Raw genomic sequence first — 20,430 nt, 5'->3', positions numbered from 1 at the left:
GATGGAGGAATCGGCGCGGCTCAGTGGAAAGAGCCCGGGCTTCGGAGTCGGAGGTGGTGGGTTCGAATCCCGGCTCCGCCGCCTGGCGGCCGGGGGTGACTGTGGGCGAGTCACTTCACGTCTCTGGGCCTCGGTGACCTCATCTGGAAAATGGGGGTGACGACCGTGAGCCTCACGGGGGACGACCCGACGACCCCGCGTCTCCCCCAGCGCTCAGAACGGTGCTCGGCACGTAGCGGGCATTTAGCGAATACCAACTTTTCTGTTTTTTCCAGTGTAGCGGACCGCACTGCCGTTACCGCGTGGACTCACCGCGTCCCCAGGGCAGGCGCGGGCTCCGGGGACCGAGGATGCTCGGAGCGCCCTCTCCGTCTTTCTCTCATTCTCTCTCTCCGGTTCCCCGTCCCGGGTCGGATGCCGGAGCCCTCCTCCGCTTCTCACCGAAGCCCGGAGAGGACGGACGGCCCGGGGCTCCCCCGCGGCCCGGCGATTCTGTCGCGGAGCGGCCCCGGCGCCTCGGCGAACGTCTCCCTCCTCCTTTTTTACGCGCAGGCTCCTCCGACCCGATCCTCGCCCACCGTCATCCCTCTCACCCCGTGGAGTGCCGGAGGCCTTGTCCATCTGGGGCCGGAGCAACTTCCCGGACGCGGTCCGATGGAAACTCCCCATCTGCCCGTACCGGGTGGGCCGGGGCCCCTCCGTCCGTCTGCCCCCCGAGCGGACCCCTCGGCCGCCGGTGCTGGGCTTGACCTTCTCAGTGGGCGTCGGTCCGTTCCTGATGATCGGGAGCGACGGGCGGATGAGGACGCTCCGGAGACGGGGACCTCCCGGATCCGAAGCAGATCCCTCCTAGGATTCCAGGGAGGCCGCCTTCCTCCCACCGGGTCCCGCCGGAGTGACCCCCGAATCCCCACGGGCCTGAGCCCAGGGGGAACCTGGGAGATGGTTCGCTCATTCGATGAGATTTACGGAGCACTCGGCGAGTGCAGAACACCGTGCTCGCGGGAGTGAGAGGCATATTCGGGGTCTAGGAGGAGGGACGGACGTGAATATAAATAGATTACAGATACGTGCAGAGGCGCCGCGGGAGCGGGACGGGGGACGAATAAAGGGAGGAAGTCGGGGTGACGCAGAAGGGAGCGGGAGAAGAGGAAAGCGGGGCTTAGGCAGGGAAGGTCTCCCGGAGACGTGCCTCCGAGAGGACTCTGAGGGCAGGGAGAGTCACCGTCGGCCTCATTTGAGGAGGGAGGGCCTTCCGGGCCGCGGGCGGGACGCGGGCGAGGCGTCGGCGGCGCCACGGACGGGACGGAGGGCCGGCCGGCCGGAAGGTTTGGCGTTGGGGAAGCGAGGCGCGCGGGCCGGGGCGGGGCGGGAGAGCGGCTCCGACCGGGAGATGGGGAACGGGGAAGCGGAGACGGCGGTCGCTAATGGAGAGCGACGCGGGGATGGAGAGACAGCCTCGCCCCAGGCCGCGTCTTCGGCGGAGCCGGGTGCTCAGCGCCCGGGAGGGGACGGTAGAGGTCGGAAAGCCGACGACCGCGCTTAAACGCAGCCTGAGCAGGGAGACGGATCCGAGGTGAATCGAGGTGAAGGGCCCCGCATCAGACCCTAACCTTAGATGGAACAGGCGAGGGAGTAAATCCCTAAGTAGAAGGAGGTGGACGTCTACACGTGCCGAAATATCAAGGCGTCGTATCCCGCCTCCGCCAAATAGCTGCTTTGGGCCACCTGGGATGACATCCCTAGGCACCGGGTGTTCTCCCCAACGGTATCTTACGTTTTTCACTCGACCGTATGCTCCGATCGGCCGAATTCTATCCTTCCCTCCCGATAGCTGCTCCCGATAAGTGCTCACTGAGGCAGTACGGGGGTCGGGCGGCGTTCGGGTCACCGGGGGAGAAGAGGAGGAGAGCGAGAAAGGAGAAAAAAAGAAGAGGAGTTGAGGAGAGAGAAGCAGCGCGACTTAGTGGGAAGAGCGCGGGCCCGGACCCGGGGGGCCTGGGTTCGAAATCCGGCTCCACCACCCTGGGCGGCTCCTGTAACTTCACCGTGCCCTATTAATCTCAGTGGGGATTCGAACGGGGACAGCGAGCCCCAGGTGGGACACGAGCGACGTCCGACCCCATCGGCCTATATCAGCTCCGGCGCCTAGTACAGTGACCGGCGCGTGGTAAGCACTTAAATGTCATTTTTTTTTTCCAAAAATGGAGGGCGAGCCGGATCGCTAAAGGCTCCTCGTTCCCAGCTCACTGAGTTATCGGTGAGGGGCTTCTGCTTGTCGACCTCAGTTCCGGGGGGAGAAAGGAAGGCCATTCGGGGGAGCAGAAGAAGAGCCCAGAAATCTGAGAGACTAGGGAGAAATGGCCTAGGAGGAACAGCGCGTATCTACGTTTCTGATGAATCCGCTCGAGCTGAGACCGAGGTTGAATCACTTAAAACTTCAGAACTGGTTCCGAGGAGACGGGACTAAAGCAGGGACAGAGAGTGGGCCCGGATTTGCAAAATGAAAAGGAAAGCGGATCCGAACTCGAGCACTGGTTCCGAGCAGACGGGACTAAAGCAGGGACAGAGAGTAGGCCTGGATTTGCCACATGAAAAAGGAAAGTTTTACCCAAGTAAGACATCGGGTGCGCAGGAGACCGTATCTCGGTCAAAAAAAGGGAGAAATGTGGGGTAAAGCACAAGATCGGAAAACATTCGGCTGGTTTTTTTATTTTTCTCCTCACACCTCTCTCTCCAGCTGGACGTGAGGGATTGTTTCGGATAGACTGCCATCTTTCCGACCACGGGATACGGCGCCCCGGCCGCATCCGCTCCCGCTAAAGGCCCCACGCCCTGGAGTCCGGTGACATCACAGTGTCAGCGCGTTCCTCGACGGAGCAGGGGCTCGGGGGGCCGTCGCCGGGTAACGGTGAGGTTCGATGAAATGCCTCGGGTGGAAGATGGAGAGTCGACGGGCTCCCCCTTTCCCCGGAAAATGCCCTTCGGGCCGAGCGGCCCTGGCTCGGATCTTCTCCGTTCTCTTCCTGCTCTACGGCTCTGGGGAGACGCAAACTCTTCGACTGCCCCGCCGCCCGGGTAGGACGGGAATCGGGAGGAAGGGGAACGGGAAGACCTTCCGCGCGGGAGGGACGGAGGTGCCGACGTCTCCCGCCGGGTTGTACCGGCGAGCCACGGGGCCGGCGGAGGACGGGGGAGGAGACGCGGGGGTGCGGCATCTGGGCTCTCTCGCCTTTAGAGGCGGGAGAGGAGGCGATAAGGTCCTCCGGAATGGCCCGATGGGCCACGGGATTTGAATTGGCGGGGCCCCGTTCAATACGGCGGCCGGGGACAGAGGGGTGATTTACCCCCAACCCAACGGGAGACTCGGCGGTAGCTCCGCGCCTCGAAATCCTGAGCCCGTCCCGCGCGCCGTGTCGGTTGAGCCCGCGGCGCCCTGGAGGGGGAAGGAGGCTCGCCTGGGGGGGAAAGAGAACCCGGAAGGAGGTAGTGCCACTTGTCAGCTGTGTGACTGCGGGCGAGTCGCTTCTCTGTGCCTCAGTTCCCTCATCCGTCAAATGGGGATTAAGACGGTCAGCCCCACGTGGCACAACCTGATCACCGCGTATACCCCAGCACTCAGGACAGTGCTTTGCACGTAGTAAGCGCTTAACAAATGCCGACATCGTTATTTGGCGTTACGGGAACGCGGCGAAACGCCGTAGAGACGCGCAATCCTGAAACGATTGCGGAGATCTCTCTTTACCCGCTATCGAGTTGCGGGCCCGAGAGCGGTGCACGCCGGAAGGATCGCTTTGTTTGAAACGTTTGCCTCCTGAAAGTGCCCGGTGGTTTTAAAAGTAGTCGTTACTCAAACGATCGGAAAGGTTTGCCTCCTAAGAGTGCCCGGTGGTTTTAAAAGTAGTCATTATTCAAACGATCGGAAATCTTTGCCTCCTAAAAGTGCCCGGTGGTTTTAAAAGTAGTCATTGTTCAAACGATCGGAAATCTTTGCCTCCTAAAAGTGCCCGATGGTTTTAAAAGTAGTCATTATTAAAACCATCGGAAATGTTTGCCTCCTAAAAGTGCCCGATGGTTTTAAAAACAGTCATTATTAGAACCATCGGAAATGTTTGCCTCCTAAAAGTGCCCGATGGTTTTAAAAGCAGTCATTACTAAAACTATTGGCTCAGCCATCTTACCGAAGGGAAAGAGCTTTGCACTGTGCTTTACATCGGCGGCATTCATTGGATACGCCCAGCGGAGTCAAATTTGCGCCTCGGTCGCATCGGTGAGAAGGGCGCAGGTATACCGGGGGTGGCGCAGGATGGGAGGGGGGCAAGCTTCGGATAAAGACACCGCCTTGATGCCCTGCGGCCCCCCCACTCACAGACTTCGGAAGAGACCCGGGACGAACGAGGCGGGGGAGTTCACCGGCGCGCCGATCTGGGAGTTTCCACTGCGTTTCCATCATTAAATCCGTTAATCGGTGGTTATTAATGAGCGGTTTCCACGTGCAGAACACCGTATGGAGTGTTTGGGAAAGGACAACCTAAGCCCCGCTCTAAGATAAGTCGCTTAACCTCTTTGGGCGTCGCTTTTTTTCACTTGAAAAATGAGGATTCACCCCGTTTCCCTTCCCCCCAGACCGTGAGCCCCGTGAGCCGATCATCTAGCCCGGTGCTCAGTACAGTGCTTGTTGACGCACAGCAAGTGCTTAGCGAGCCCCACAGTCCTAACGACGGCTATTTCCCCACAACAATCTCGGTAGAAACGTGTCCCGCCCGAAAGGAGCGTCCGGGCCGGAGGGGCGACGGGCGCGGAGATAAAGAAACGAACGACCGACACGTTGGCACGTGGAGAGTTTCCGGTCCCCGACCGGTCTCGGCTACGGGAGGGAGAGTCGGGCCGAGGCCCGCCCATTCCGTTCCCAGCCTGGCCGGCGGCCACGAGTCCAAACTCACCCGTGTCGGGCAGAGCGTCCAGGGTGGAGACTCGGGTCTACCGCTCAGAAGGAGGCGGCGGTGAACCGCTTCCCCATTTTTACCGAGAAAACTCTCCGGGGACGCCAAACCAGAACGACGGCGGATGGAGAACGGGGCGTTCTGGGAGAGACACGGTGTCGCCGTGGGTCGGGAACGGCTCGGTGGCCCGAGACGAGACGCGGATGCTGTGGGGCTGCGGATACGGCGAATGTCGCGAGCTTAAATGGTACCGATCCGAACGCGCGGACGATTCAGAAGGGTGAAGGGGTGGAGGAAGAGAGGGATCAGTCCCGGAAGGGCGGTGAGAGGAGACGTGATTTTAAAGAGGTTCGGAAGGCGGAGGGAATGGCGGTCTGACGTATTTTCCGGGGCAGGGAATTCCAGCTCAGAGGGCGGAGGCAGGCAGGGAGTCGTCACTGAGATAGACGAAGGGCAGAGTGAGGGAAGCGTGTGGATCGGATTGAATCAGAAATTCTAATTTAATCCGAAATCAGCGGGGGGGGCGGGGGGGCCCGGCCGCTTGACTGCTTTAAAGCCCATCTCCACCGGTGGAGGTACCTTATACGCGGTGTCCTGAAATACGATCTCGGGAAACGTACGGTGTTTTCAAAGGGACCGAGGTGTTATCGTGAAACCGCTGAATTCCATCGTTTATTATTTCTTCTCATTTAAGAACCCCGTAGCGCAGAGCGTCAGGGAGGATTCCCGGCGTTCCGTCCCCGACGATCCGAGTGCCGAGCCCTGACGATGGACGTCGGGAGCAGTGACCGGGGCAGATTCGGTTTCTGCCCCCTAGCTCAGTGGAAAGAGCCCGGGCTTGGGAGTCGGAGGTCATGGGTTCTAATGCCGCCTCCGCCGCTTGCCGGCTGTGTGACTCCGGGCGAGTCGCTTAACCGCTCTCCGCCTCAGTTACCTCATCTGTAATATGGGGATGAAGACTGTGAGCCTCACGTGGGACAACCTGATGAATTCCCCCAGCACTTAGCACAGTGCCTGGCCCAAAGTAAGCGCTTAACAAATACCAACGTTATCAAATCAATGAACCTGACAGAGAATCGATGTGGGCGTCGGAAGGGAGGTCCAGATTTTGTATTCGAGAAGACACTGGAGGCCCACAGCCGGAAGGGCATCCAACTCTGGGAAGGTGGGCGGCATTGGGGAGCGAAAGGGGAGTGAGCCGTCCCCCCTCTAGGGCTTCGCAGAGTCGGGGGTCACGGGTTCGATTCCCCGCTCCGCCGCTTGCCAGCTGTGGGGCCGTGGTTGAGTCACTTCACTTCTCTGGGCCTCAGTGACCTCATCTGGAAAATGGGGACGAAGACCGTGAGCCTCCCGTGATGACCCCGTATCTCCCCCAGCGCTCAGAGCGGTGCTCGGCGCGTCGTAAACGCCTAACAGATCCCAGCGTTATCGTTCTTCACGACACTGGTGACGGAGGATAAAATCCCGGTCCCCGGGCATTCTCACAGTGGGGAACTCCACCCGTCAAAACTAGTTGGGAAGCAGCGTGGCTCAGGGGGAAGAGCCCGGGCTTGGGAGTCGGAGGTCACGCGTTCGAATCCCGGCTCTGCCGCTTGGCAGCTGACTGTGGGCGAGTCACTTCGCTCCTCTGGGCCTCTGTGACCTCATCTGGAACATGGGGATGAAGACTGGGAGCCCCACGTGGGACAACCCGATGACCCCGTATCTCCCCCAGCGCTTAGAACGGTGCTCGGCACGTATTAAGCGCTTAACCGATCCCGACGTTATCATTATTAGTCCGACAGGATCCTGGGAAAATGCCGAGGTCCTGCACCTCGGGGCCGGGTACCCCCCGGGATGGGAGAAGGAAGAGAAGGGGGCCGAGTGGGAACTCCGGGACCGTCGAGGCGTTCGGCGTATCTCTACGGCTCATTAGATCTCAGCTGCTCCTGAGGTTGGATCGTTGATTTATTCATCAAGCTCATTCTTTCAATAAAAGAATTGTTCCTCCCAAAATTGGCCGGCCACAGGGACAGCATTTCTTCTCTGTGGCCCTGGGGAAATTCTCTTCCTGTCCCGGGGAGGGAACGTCTCCGGGAAAAGCCACTTGTGATGGGCGATATCACTTGACGTCCGAATCCCGTAACGCTTCGACTTCCAAAGCCTTTGGGCAACACGGTTGGACTCTCGGGGGCATCTTTTTCTCGTCCTCGGGTGGTGTGAGGAGTCCTAGGATTCACGCCGACGTAGGCCCCGGCACCGGAGTCCCCACTCAGTCCCGGGAGGGAAAAAGCAGCAGAAATAGCCCACCGGGTACAAAAATTTCACATCGTCTTCTTGCCCTCTTCGCATAGACCCTTCCGGGTTATCCTTCTGCTGCCCGCACGGCTCAGACCAGATAATAATAATGACGATGGTATCTGTTAAGCGCTTACCGTGTGCCGAGCGCTGATCTGAGCACTGGGGGGGGGGGATACAAGGTCATCAGGGTGTCCCACGTGGGGGTCGCGGTCTTCATCCCCATTTTCCAGAGGGGGGAACTGAGGCCCAGAGGAGCGAAGTGACTCGCCCACAGTCACGCAGCTGACAAGGGCGGTGCCGGGATCAGAACCCAAGGCCTCGGACTCCCCGGCCCGGGCTCTTTGCACTGAGCCGCGCCGCCAGATGCTCTGGCGGGGTTGGGTCGGTCTCCTCCTTTCCCGGAAGGTACGTCTGCCCCGGGTAAAGGTGGGCGTCATGGGAAGGGGCTTCATTCAATCGTTCATTCGGTCGTATTCGTTGAGCGCTTACTGTGTGCAGAGCGCCGTACTCCGCGCTGAGAAAATACAGTCCGGCAACGGACAGGGACAATCCCTGGCCAACGACGGGGCCTCCCATCGATCGATCGGTCGATCAGAGGTATTTATTCATTCGTTCATTCCTTCAGTAGTATTGATCGAGCGCTCACTCTGTGCGGAGCACTGTACTAGGCGCTTGGAATGGACAATTCGGCAACAGATAGAGACGATCCGTGCCCAGTGACGGGCTTAGACAGTCTAATCGGGGGAGACAGGCGGACGAAAACAAGACAACGGCAATTACTACGTGCGGAGCACTGTTCTAAGTGCTTGGGAGCGTGCAATGATGCAGAATTTTCAGACACGCTCCCCGCCCTCCCCTCGAAAAAGGGAAAGACCCTGCCCGTTCCCTGGTTTGATTAACCACCGGTCCGAGGACGAGACGACACGTCGGGATCCCCCACGATACAGTTTAAGGCGCTTCCGGCGGCGCGGGGGCCGGCGGACTGTGGCCCGCCGGTCCAGATCCATCGGCCCGAACCCTCCATCACCCCTCGCCCGCCCCCGGGGAGTTCTGGAGGCGGGCATCCGGGCCTCCGATGGCGATCTGCGGGGTCCCAGGCAACCTTCGAGGCGGGCCTGCCTCTTTGGGGGCGTCTGCTGGATGGGAGGCCGCCCAGGCCCTGCCAACGAGTCGTGGCTGGGTCGCGACGGCACTGGGCTGAGTATCGGGGGGGACGTTTTCCCGCCCGTTCCTCCGCCGGTGACGGGCCTGTCTGTCCTTCGCTGCGGCCCGGTCGTCCCCGTCCGCGTCGCTGGTGACGGCTCTCGTTCCGTCCTCCCGTTTAGTTCCGGTTACTGTCGGGGAGCTCCGGAGAGTTGCCTTTTCACGCCCCCCGTTCTTCCCCTCCTTCGAGTCGGCCCCGGAGATGCGGGGGCCCTCCCAGATTGGCCGTAATGCCCCTCCACCTCTACGCCTAGACCCGACTTTCCCCTCCAGGAGCAAGGGAAGTGCAGGCTCTCCCTCAACCTCATTCGTTCTCGGTTTTCCAGGGCTGCCTCCCCTGCGGGCTGGAGACGCGGACCGGTACGATCGCGGGAGGGGAGGTCGACCTCCCGTTCCTTCTCCCAGGCTGCTTCCGACCGGGGCTCTCCCGGTGGACGCCGGCCCCTCTCCGGACGGTGAGCAGAGCAGATGCGGCCCCGGGGCGCCCCGGGGATCCCTTCGGAGCCCCTCGCGAGCACAACCGCTGAGCAACCTTTAAAGATGGCGGCCGTCCAGCCCTTTCCGATACGCCGGCCGCGCCGGTTTTCTCCCCCGACGGCCACGTGACGGCCACTCGACTGAGCCCAACTCACTCGCTCCCCATCCCTGCGCCGATCTTCCGCCGCCAACCTATAGTCCTGAATGGTCTCCCGCAGTCCGGCTCCTTCTCTCTTCTGCGTGAGCCACGGGGAGCAGCCGGCGGGACTCGGGGTAGCGGGCCGACTCCGGCCGCCCCAGGTTTGTCTTGGCGCGCTTCAACTCTGTCCTCTCCTCTGCCCGGCGACACGATCTCTCCCTCCTGATCGACGCGCGGGCCCGCCGTCGGAGCCGGTCGGTCCAGACTTCCAACTCCCTCCGCGAACCCCGCGTCCCCCCAACTTTCCCCGTCCCTCGCCCCTACTGACCTGCCCGCCTACTTCGCCGAAATAACCGACGGCTGCTCAAGCTCGACCCGTCTCAAACGGAACTCCTCGTCTTCCTGCCCGAACCCTGGCCTCCCCTTGACTTTCCCACAACCGCGGACGGCACCGTCATCCTTCCCGTCTCAGAAGCCCAAAACCCGGCCGTTGTCCTTGACTCCCCTCTCTCATTCAACCCGCGGATTCGATCCGTCACTACACCCCGTCCGTTCTACCTTGACGACGTCGCTAAAATCTGCCCTCTCCTCCCAGTGCAAAATGCTACCCCGTTAAAATCCCCTTCGATCGCTGACCTCCCGTCTCTCCCCACTCCGGTCGATCCCTCGCTCCGCCGCCCGGATCGTTTTTCTAAAATAACGTTCGGGCCGTGTCTCCCCCGGAGGCCGCCAGAGACGTCCTCCTCGGGAGTCCCGAAGAGAAGACGCCGCCGGGCGACAGACACTCGTGCGTGTTCGTTTGTCCTCGCGCGGGGTGATGGAAAACTATGCCCGGGGCTCGTTCTGACTTCCCCGTTTCTGTTTCTCTTTACAGCGCCGGAACCGGCTTCGGCCAACCGTGCCGCTCGCTTTGAGTTCGTTAAAACTCCCGAAGGTAAAAGCGACGCTCTTTTTCTTCTCTTCTTGTGCCCATCTCTGATTCTGGTCCGTAGGTGTCCGGAATCGTCACGGGAGGCAGGTGACAGGTGAACCGGGCAATAATGAGAATGATAACGTCGGTATTCGTTAAGCGCTAACTATGTGCGGAGCACCGTTCTAAGCGCCGGGGGTAAATACAGGGTAATTAGGTTGTCCCACTTGGGGCTTACAGTCTCGATCCCCATTTTACAGTCGAGGTGACTGAGGCACAGAGAAGTGAAGTGACTCGCCCACAGTCACACAGCCGACAAGCGGCGGAGCCGTCCGTCGGTTGGAGATCTCGCCGCAGTTCTCGATTTAGGGATCGTTGGTGACTTCGGTCTGGGCGGGGGAGCCTTTCACTCGCCGTCCTATCCACCTAAATGTACTCTGTGGGATCGGATACAAGAAAGCCGATATTCTTCTCCGACTACGGGACTCGGTTGGCCCAGGCCTCAACCGCACGGTGAAACGGGCAGATTTTGCTGCGGTCGTCCGACTGCTTCGGCCGAAGCCCGTAATAGAGTGAGGTGTGAGACGTAGTGACAGTGTGAGAAAAGATGGCTTTTAATCATCTAATCAAGCCCAGGCGCGTGGCTGAAACGTCAGGATTCAATAAGCCAAAATGATATTTTAGAAATGAGTCGGGCCCCGGGTCTGGATTTTGCCGGGGTCGGACTGACGGCCGACCCGTGAGCCTTTTCGTACCCAGCCAGATTGCTCTCGTGCCGTAGGAAATCCAGTGAGTCGTGGCACGCGTTCCCCATGTTGTGCGGAAGCAGATCGAGGGCGGGACGTAGGGAGAGACGTCGGGCCGGTTCAGGTCCAACCCTCCGGGACAATCCCAAGGCCGACGCCAACTTCCAAAGTGTTGTCGGGTGGGTGCCGGAGCTGGAATAGGAGAAGCTGGAGGGAGTCGAGGGCTGAGGGGAAGGATTACGGACCGGTCGCTCATTTCCATCCCGGCTGGGACTCCCCCGACTTCTCCGCTCCTGGCGAAACTCCCCAGGCTCCTTTACCTCTCCTCCTGGAAGGGAGTCCGTGTCCAACTTAGAGAAATTCAAGTATTTTCTCGCGAATCGCCGCGGGTGAATTACGTACGATCGCAAAGGGTTAACACGCCTCTATTTGTTTTCTTCTAGATATTCCGGAAGAGAAACCCCCGAAACCCCCTCCCCGGAAGGATATCCTAAAGATGGGCATTTGGGCCTGCTTGGTGGTCATGGGATTTCTGCTGATCATCGTCACAGTTTTCCAGATACTGACTTTTTGTCATATTACGTGAGTCGGCCTTCGGCCCCACAGATGCCACGGGATTTTTTTTGCCTGGATTGACCGGCGTTTCGTAGATTGAGCGCTTAGTGGACACCCGCTCGGTGCGGTGCTCTGTGCTGGATGCTTGGGGACTGCAGAACGATGCCATTTTACGATCTCTTCCTACGGGGGATCATATACTCCGGAGGGGAAGGACCCCCCCAAAAAAAAAAAAATAACTATTTGCAACCAGCGTGGTCAAAATACGTAATTACGTGAGTTCTGAGAATAGGGATGAATTAGGGAAGCGGCGCGGCTCAGTGGAAAGAGCCCGGGCTTGGGAGTCAGAGGCCGTGGGTTCGAATCCCGGCTCCGCCGCTTGGCAGCCGGGTGACCGTGGGCGAGTCGCTTCACTTCTCTGGGCCTCAGCTCATCCGTCAAATGGGGGTTTGACCGGTGACTCGCCGCTTCTCTAATTCGAATTCTCTAACTCGAAGGCTTTGGAGGAAAGCTCTTCGGAGGGAAGCGTTTGAGAAGCAGCGTGGCTCGGTGGAAAGAGCCTGGGCTCGGGAGCCGGGGGTCACGGGTTCGAATCCCGCCTCTGCCGCTAGTCAGCTGAGTGACTGTGGACAGGTTACTTCACTTCTCTGGGCCTCAGTCCCCTCATCTGTAAAATGGGGATGAAGACTGGGAGCCTGTGTCTCCCCCAGTGCTTCCAACAGTGCTCTGCGCACGGTGAGCGCTCAACAAATACCGTCAATATTATCGTTAACGCTCCTCCGATTGAGTTCCGGGTAGGGGGGAGAGAGGCTGGAGACCGAGGATCCAGCAAGGAGGTCAATATCTAGATGTCGCGGGATCGGGGCTTGTGCCAGCGTCATACGGAGAAGCGGCGTGGCTCAGTGGCAAGAGCCCGGGCTTGGGAGTCGGAGGTCACGGGTTCGAATCCCCGCTCCGCCGCTTGGCAGCAGGGCGACCGTGGCCGAGTCGCTTCACTATTCTGGGCCTCGGTTCCCTCAGCTGGAAAATGGAGGTGAAGCCCGGCAGCCTCACGTGGGACAGCCCGATGACCCCGTATCTCCCCCGGCGCTTAGAACGGAGCTCAGGAAGCGCTTAACAAATACCGACGTGATTATTATCATTATTATTATCAGTGGTGCGAAGAAGGGGCTGATCCCGGAGAGAAACAGCAGGATTGGGCGTAGACTGCCTGTGGAAGGGGAGCGATGGCGAGGACGCCACCGTGGCCCCGAAGTTGTCCGGTTGTCGGGGAGGGAGGGGGCCGGCGTTATCGACTTGGGCGGGAAAGAATTCGGGAGGAGCGGATTTGGGGGGAAAGATGAGGTCGGTCGTATTTACTGAGCGCTCGCCGTGTGCAGAGAGCTCGACTAAGCACTAGGAATGTACAGTTCGGAGGAGTTCTGTTAGGGGGCCGTGTTTCGGGAGACCCCCCCCCCCCCCCCCCCCCCCGTGGGGCGGAGGGGAGAGCTGCTCTTTCTTCCTCCGGTCTCTTTCGTTAATGGCGTTGGGAAGCGGCGTGGCTCAGTGGCAAGAGCCCGGGCTTGGGAGTCGGACGTCACGGGTTCGAATCCCGGCTCCGCCGCTTGGCAGCCGGGCGACCGTGGGCGAGTCGCTTCACTTCTCTGGGCCTCGGTTCCCTCATCTGGAAAATGGGGGTGAAGACCGGGAGCCTCACGTGGGCCGACCCGGTGACCCCGCATCTCCCCCGGCGCTTAGAACGGCGCTCCGCACGTAGTACGCGCTTAACGAACACCAAGCGCTTACTCTAGGTCGCGCCCCCTTCTAAATCCCGGGGCAGACGGAAGACGACGGGATTGGACCCAGACGCTCTTCCGCTCGGAGCTCGCGGTTGTGATACCCGTTCTCCAGACGAGGTAACTGAGGCGCAGACACGTTACCCGGAGCAAGTCGCTTCACTTCTCTGGGGCTCTGTTTCCTCTGCTTGGAAATTGAGATTAAATACCTATGGTCCCGCCTTCTCCGAGTGTGAGCCCCACGTAGGATGATGATGATGACGATCAGAACGATGACGAGGGCATCTGCTAAGCGCTTGCTACGCGCCCAGCGCTGTTCTAAGCGCTGGGGCGGTGGCAAGGTAGTCGGGTCATCCCACATGGGGCTGGCAGTCGTAATCCCCGTTCTACAGGTGAGGGAACGGAGACGCTTGCCCGGAGTCACACCGCTGACGAGTGGCGGAGCCGGCATTCGAACCCGCCGCTTCGGCCTCCCCCAAACCCGGGCTCTTGCCACTGAGCCACGCCGCCTCTCTGGCGCCGCGTCCGACCTACTTAACCGGCACCTGCCCCCGGACGCTCAGAACGATGTTCGATAATAATACCGTTGGCATTTGTTAAGCGCTTACTGTGTGCAGAGCGCCGTTCTAAGAGCCGGGGCAGACACGGGGGAATCGGGTCGTCCCACGTGGGGCTCACGGTCTTCGTCCCCATTTTCCAGATGAGGGAACTGAGGCACGGAGAAGTGAAGTGACTCGCCCACGGTCACGCAGCTGACGAGTGGCCGGGCCGGGATTCGGACCCATGACCCCTGACTCCCGCGCCCGGGCTCTTGCCACTGAGCCACGCTGTTTAAGGCGGAGAGCGCTGACCAAATGCCGTCAAAAAATGGTGCCTGACTTGGCCAAGGTCACCCGGCGGGCAAGCGAGGAAGGCGGCCTTAGAACCCGGGTCTTCTGCCTCGCAGTCCGACCCTCTGATCCACTAAGAAGCGGCGCGGCGCGGCGGGAAGAGCCCGGGCTCGGGAGTCGGAGGGCGTGGGTTCTAATCCCGGCTCCGCCACCTGTCTGCTGGGTGACCGTGGGCAAGTCACTTCGCCTCTCTGGGCCTCAGTGACCCCATCTGTCAACATGGGGATTAAAAAAAAAAAAGACGCGAGCCCACGTGGGACAGTCTGATGACCCCGGCGCCTAGAACAGTGCTCCGCGCACAGTGAGCGCTTAACAAGGGCCATAATCAATTAAGCCAGGCGGCTTCTCGGTCAGGGATGGTCAGCCGGTCCAGGACCCGCGGAGATGGGGAGGAAGATGGATGCCCGTTGGATGAATCTCTCCCCACTCCGTATCGGGCCGACGGGAGGCCCTGGGCGCCCGCCCACGATTCCCCTGGATCTCCAACCTCTTCCCGTCTGCGTCTCTGTCCCTCCCCGGATGCATCTGAAGCTCGGATTTAGATCCTTATCCCATCCGGCGCGGCCTTAGGAGGCCAGAGGAGGAGAGTCACCCAAGGAGGTGGGAGGAGGGAGGCACGACGGGGAAGAAGAGAATCACGAGGGGCTCTGGGCCACGCGCTGCCCTAGGCGCCGGGGTAGACGCGAGCTAAGCGGGTCGTCCCACGTTGGGCTTCGTCCCCGTTTTCCCGAGGAGGGAACTGAGGCGACGAGACTCGCCCAGAGGGCTGGGGGCGGAGCCGGGATTCGAACCCCCCGCCCTCTGCCTCCCAACCCCCGGGCTCTTTCCACCGGGCCACGCCGCTTCTCCGGGCGCGGGTAGGAGCTTCTGTAACTCGGGTAGCTCTCGAGCAGTTTCCCGAAAGGCGAAGGTGACGGGCAAAACGTTTTCCGGAGGACATGATGTTTTCGAGATCCAAAATATAGACCCGGACAACACGAGTGCCCTTTAAAATCAGCGATGGAGAAAATAGAATTAGTCACGGCGGTGAAAAATCGGACCGAAGATGGGAAATGAGATGCTTCTGTACGTAAACGTGTGTAAATACTTCGTTTCCCAAGTGGTTTGTGTTCGGCCAAAAGGCCCCTCTCCCTTCCGGTTTAGGTGGCGGCCGTCATTTCTTTCCCAAAGAGCCATCCTTAGGTAAAGATGAATTAAATCGGATTTTACTCACTCTTTTGAAGGCAGCCAGAGGTGGGGAGGAAGCGACTTCAGCTAAAATAATCCGCGGGCCTTAGCTCTAAGTGGGAAAACACTGAAACGAATGCCCAACCTTGAGGTGCAATAAATGTAACCGCAAAAAAAGCACTAAAAAATCAATCGAGGGTTAGGCGTAGGGACACTGAAGCGGGACAGGACTAGACAACACGTCCCCCGATCACAACGGGCTGACGGCTGGGTGTGTCACGAGAGGAAACCGCCTTGCGCGTCCTTGAAAATCGGGCGGACGAAGCGCGCGGGTGAGCCGTCGATGCCCGAATACGTGACAGCTTCTATCGGCGGGTGTGGGAATGGAAGTTGAGGGGGATTATCACTATTACTCTGATTATTATTATGGCATTTGTTACCGACCACAACGAGCTGACGGCTGGGTGTGTCATGAGAGGAAACCGCCTTGCGTGGCCTCGAAAATTGGGTGGGCGAAGCCTGCGGATGAGCCGCCGGTGCCCGAATATGTGACAGCTTCTGTCGGCGGGTGTTCGAATGGAAGTTGAGGGGGATTATTACTATTCTTCTTCTTCTTCTTCTTATGGTATGCGTTCCTTATTACGAGCCAAGCACCACTCCGAGTCCTGGCCTAGACACGGGTAATCAGGTCGTCCCACGTGGGGCTCCCGGTCTTAATCCCCATTCGACGGATGAACGGATGAGGTAACTGAGGCACAGGGAAGCGACGCGCCTTGCCCGAGGTCACACAGCAGCCGTGGGGCGGAGCCGGGATGAGGACGCACGGCCTCTGACTCCCAAGACGGCGCTCTTGCCCGTAGACCACGCGGCTCCTCCGTGTTTTGGGGTGCGTACGGATCTTTCTCAATTCGTCTCCCTGTAGGAATGGAAATGTGTGTCCGCGGTTCCGTCGTGGGCGCGTTTCAACCTCCGACCGCCCCTGAAAAGAGAATTCCCAGCTAGAAGCGCGTCGCGATTCATAAGTACGCCATTCTGACGGAAACCTTCTTGTGCTTTTTACAGCCAGCCGATGAAAAATTGCCTAAAGAGACTTCGGAGAAGCGATAAGTCGCGTTCGGATTGTAAACGCGAGGCGGGGGGACGGACGGACTCTAACGTGAGCTCGAGCGCGGGAGAGTTCCCCCTGGGAGAATCCATCCCGCCCTCCCCCGCCAGCCAGGAGAGCAACGTCTCGTCGGAAGCCCGGTATTCTCCTAACGGCGCGGGCTCTTGTGATGAAACCCCCGGGACGAGCCCTCCACCCCGGAGCGTTTCCGACTTCTCCCCCGGAGGCGGCGTCTGCGCGCCGGAACCCGGCGAGGACGGGGACCTGCGGGGGGAGAGCCCGGCCGATGCAGGCGGCCGGGCGGGAGAAAGCGACTCCCCGCCGTGGAAAATCGGGCAGGGCAATTCGGAGTGGGAAAATTACCAGGACTTCACCCAGGGCCGCTCTCCCTCTTTCGCCGAGGCGGCCGAGTCGGAAGAGCGGCACCGGTGAGCGTTCCGCGCCGCCTGGAAAACGTCATCGCGCCCGGCGTCTTTCACCTCTTCCTAGAGAAAATCCCGGAGGGCACCATCTCGCTATCTGACCCGATCGTAGATACGATTCCGCTCCCGGCCGTCGGATCCACCTGTCCCGGGACGCGTGGCCGCCTCTCGGAGGCCCCCCCCCCCCCCCCCGCTCCTGGCTGAAGAGAAGGGCTCTCCCCCCACCGGCGGGCCCCGGGCTCGTGTTCCTGGTCGAGGATCTCACCTTTACCGTAATAAAGCTAGGCCGTTTTGAAAATTTTAAAAGAACGACCACCGGCTCTCCGTGTTTGCTTGGCCTGTTGTCGAGCTGTGTTCGGCGCTGACGCCGATTACAGGTGGGACGTCGTCCGACGGATGCCCAAAAGCCCTTTCCCTCCAAACTCCCCGAGTCACGTCGTCAGCTTCTCGGTGCGGGGTTTTGGGGTGTTGGTTGGTCCCCCTGCTCCCACGGACCCATCCCTTCAGATATACGTGTCCTCCTCTTCACCCGGCACAGATTTCTCCTTTTCCAAATGCCCAGTGACGAAAAAGAGGGAATGTTCAGTTGAGCCGTAACCCGTGTGGAAGTAGCCCCCGTTTCCGGGGGTCGCTTACCCACGCCGGGTTGAGAAGCCATTTGGCTGAATCGCACCGGTCACGTCCTCAAATGGCAGCCCCCTTGAAAAAGCGCGGCCTCCGGACCGTCCGTAACTCGCGTTTTGAACTCGGCCACGGGCTGTTCGGAAGCATCGCCGCCCCGACGCTCCTCTCTCCTGGTTCTTTTCTCGTCTCACTGGCCGTTCATTCTCGGTCTCATTCGTGGGCGCCGCCTCCACCTCCCACCCCCTGACTGCGGGGCCCCCTCGGTGTTGTTCTGCGTCCCCCTCTCCTCCGCATCCGCTCCCTTGGAGGGCTCGTTCGCTCCCGTGACTTCAACTACACCCTCCCCGTCCACCGTCTTGCATCTCCTGCCGCCTTCTCCGCTCCTCTAACGTTAACCTCGATCGATCTCGCCGCCGGCCCCGCGCCCTCGTCCTCCCTCTGGCCTGTTGCCAAGTTGTATATTCCACGTGCTTAGTACAGTGCCCTGCACATAGGAAGCGCTCAATAAATACTACTGAATGAATGAACGGAACGCCCTCCCTCCTCGGATCCGAAAGACGATGACTCGGCCCCTTTCCCATCTCCTCCAAGAAGCCTGCCCTGAAAGATCCCCCCTCTTCTCCCCTTCCTTTCCGCATCGCCCTCATTGCGTCTCTTCGATTACGTCCCCTCCCAGCCCCCCGGCATTTATTATATCCGTAATGCGTTTCTTTATATTCGTGTCTGTCTCCCCCCGCTAGACCGTAAGCTCACTGTGGGTAGAGAACGTCGACTGTCCGTTGCGGAACTGTACTCTCCGCAGCACCAGGAACCCGGACCGGCCGGGTCTGGGCCGAGAGTATTGTCTATCCCGTGCGCTCGGTCGAGAGAGGACTCCGTGTGTTCGCTGTTCATTCATTACGGCTCTGCTCCGTGTCCCTCGGTGAGGTCGGGAAGGTCTGCGTGGGGAACTTGTTAGACGATGTTGCTGGACTTTATTATCCGAATTCACCCGCGTTTTCTCTTTAGATCTCCCACTTACGGGAAGGGCGCCCCACCCTTACCCCGGGAACGGGTCTTCGACTCCAGGCGCCGCCTCGACGGCCGATCCAACCCCCCTCCGTGTCCGCTCGTCTCCCTCAAGACCCTCTTCCTCAGCACCACCCTTAGAGATCCTCCTCCAAGTATCCTGCCCTCCGTCAGTAGCATTTTCACTTTCATCTGGGCTCGACAGGTGGGGAGATGGAAGCACTTGGAAAACGGACTGCTCGCGCCCGCTCTGTCTGGAGAAAGGCCTTGCTTTCCCCGCTTGAGAGCGCGACTCGACGGGCCGCAGCAAGAGGACCCTCCGCGGCCGAGGTCTCCACCCAGAACGGGGTCCCCCGAGTGATTCTGTGTGCGTGCTGCGAGCCTCTCCGGTGAAGGGGATCTCTCCTGAAGACAGTTAGGCCCGAGGGCCTGGATTTAGTGGCCGAGTCCGTCCCGATTCTCGGCACGTGAGCGGAATCGACGTCTCGGGACGTCCCCCGGATGAAGCAGTCATCAAACCCGAGCCTCGTGCCTGCGGACCGCTCGCAAATGGCACGTTTTATCACAGTCCGACACCCCTGTCCCGGCGCGAGGACCGACTCCAGCCCATCCTCGCCGGCTCTAACTCGTTCCTCACTGGTCGGGAGACCTCATAGGTGGAAAACGGGGGGACGGCGTGAATGTAAAGGTCCTGGAGCCGCATGATAACGCTCGCGACGTGTGTTCGAAGCTTACTGTCTTCTGCCGGCCTCTCCCGGAGAGAGAGGAAGAATGAATGAAAGGTAGAAAGAAATGAAGACTCAATCAATTATATTTCCTGGCTGCGTGCAGGGGTCTGTAGCAGGCGTTTGGGGATTAAAACCCAACGCTGTGACGGACGCATTTTGTGCCCGCAACGAGGTTAGGGTCGAGGGCAACTGCGAGACACTGATATAGATAAACGCATCACAGGTATGCGCAGGACTCCTGTGAGGCGGGCGCGGCGGGCGGATAACGAATAAAGGGAGCAAATCGGCGTGACGCGGACGGAAGGGGGGAGAAGGGAAAATGAGAGCTTCGTCAGGGAAGGCCTCCTGTGTCTTCAATAATGCTTCGAAGGTGGGGAGAGCCACCGTCTGTCAGATTTGAGGACGGAGGGCGATCGGGGCCGGGGGCAGGATGAGGCCGGGGGGGTCGGCGGAAAGGGTGAAGAAATCAGAGCCGGAAACAGGAGCCAGTGGATCCCCCAGCTTCCGCGAGGGAAACTTCGTCAGATATGATCTCTGCCCTCAAGGACTTCACGGTACTGACTGAACGGCTACTGTTCGCAGAATGTCGGACCGAGCCCTTGAGAGAGTCCGGTGGGCTTGTTGGACGCGGTCCCTGCCCTCAGAGACCTTACGAGACGATGATACTGACTGAGTGCCTAATAATAATAATAATCGTTACGGTCGTTAATAATGCTCATGACATCTGTTAAGCGCTTACTACGTTCTAAGCGCCGGAGAGGATACGGGGTGATCACGGTCCCTGCCCTCAAGGCCCTTACGAGGCGATAATATTGACAGTGCCTCATAATAATAATAATCGTTATGGTCGTAATGATACTTACGGCGTCCGTTAAGCGCTTACTTCGTTCTAAGCGCTGGAGAGGATACGGGGCGATCACGGTCCCTGCCCTCAAAGACCTTACGAGACGATGCTATTGACAGTGCCTCATAATAATAATAATAATAGTAATGGTAATAATAATAGTAATGGTGGCATCTGTTAAGCGCTGGAGAGGATAGACGGTGATCGGGTGGGGCTCGCAGCCTTCATCCCCATTTTCCAGACAAGGTCGCCGAGGCACAGAGAAGTGAAGTGACTCGCCCCGAGTCGCTCAACGGACTAGCGGCGGAGTGGGGATTCGAACCCGCGGCCTCCGACTCCCGAGCCCGGGCGCTTTCCACCGAGCCGCGCGTTATATTAATTGAGCACGTATTACGTGCCATAGGCTCTATTCCTCACAGCTTCAACACAGTCCCCGTCGCTCGCAGGGGTTACAGCCTAAGGGGTCGAAGGAACGGATGTTTCATCGTCGGTGTACGGATGAGGGAACCGCGTCCCACAGTCTCACTACGGGCACTGGCCCCTATCCTGCCTCTGGCCCGCAACCCCCTCCCTCTTCATATCCAGTGCTTTGCACAGAGTAAGCGCTTAACAGA

The 20,430-nt window shown here is 59.8% G+C and overlaps 1 protein-coding gene across 2 annotated transcripts; it reads left to right on the top strand.

Moving 5' to 3' along the window:
• Positions 1 to 2,736: 2,736 nt before the first annotated feature.
• Positions 2,737 to 16,789, top strand: LOC103170069. Of its 2 annotated transcripts, XM_007666481.3 has the most exons (5): positions 2,740 to 3,078; positions 8,753 to 8,881; positions 9,917 to 9,976; positions 11,142 to 11,280; positions 16,148 to 16,789. In XM_007666481.3, exons 1-5 carry the CDS (start codon positions 2,922 to 2,924, stop codon positions 16,620 to 16,622), a joined length of 960 nt encoding a protein of 319 aa, XP_007664671.2. In that variant the 5' UTR covers positions 2,740 to 2,921; the 3' UTR covers positions 16,623 to 16,789. The 2 variants fall into 2 exon arrangements, with proteins under 2 accessions (XP_028935496.1, XP_007664671.2); XM_029079663.2 differs by lacking the exons at positions 8,753 to 8,881; positions 9,917 to 9,976 and having other exon boundaries at positions 2,737 to 3,078.
• Positions 16,790 to 20,430: the final 3,641 nt, after the last annotated feature.

The sequence above is a fragment of the Ornithorhynchus anatinus genome, chromosome 15 (assembly GCF_004115215.2).
Source record: "Ornithorhynchus anatinus isolate Pmale09 chromosome 15, mOrnAna1.pri.v4, whole genome shotgun sequence".
NCBI lineage: Eukaryota > Metazoa > Chordata > Mammalia > Monotremata > Ornithorhynchidae > Ornithorhynchus > Ornithorhynchus anatinus.
This window is presented reverse-complemented; position numbering and strand designations above follow the sequence as displayed.

Bases quoted from the DNA above. Each gene is read 5' to 3' on its own strand.
- LOC103170069 (XM_007666481.3), top strand. From the start codon at position 2,922: ATGAAATGCCTCGGGTGGAAGATGGAGAGTCGACGGGCTCCCCCTTTC. The intron at 8,882-9,916 runs GTGAGCAGAGCA...TTCTCTTTACAG, and splicing joins CGCCGGCCCCTCTCCGGACG to CGCCGGAACCGGCTTCGGCC. The intron at 9,977-11,141 runs GTAAAAGCGACG...GTTTTCTTCTAG, and splicing joins GTTCGTTAAAACTCCCGAAG to ATATTCCGGAAGAGAAACCC.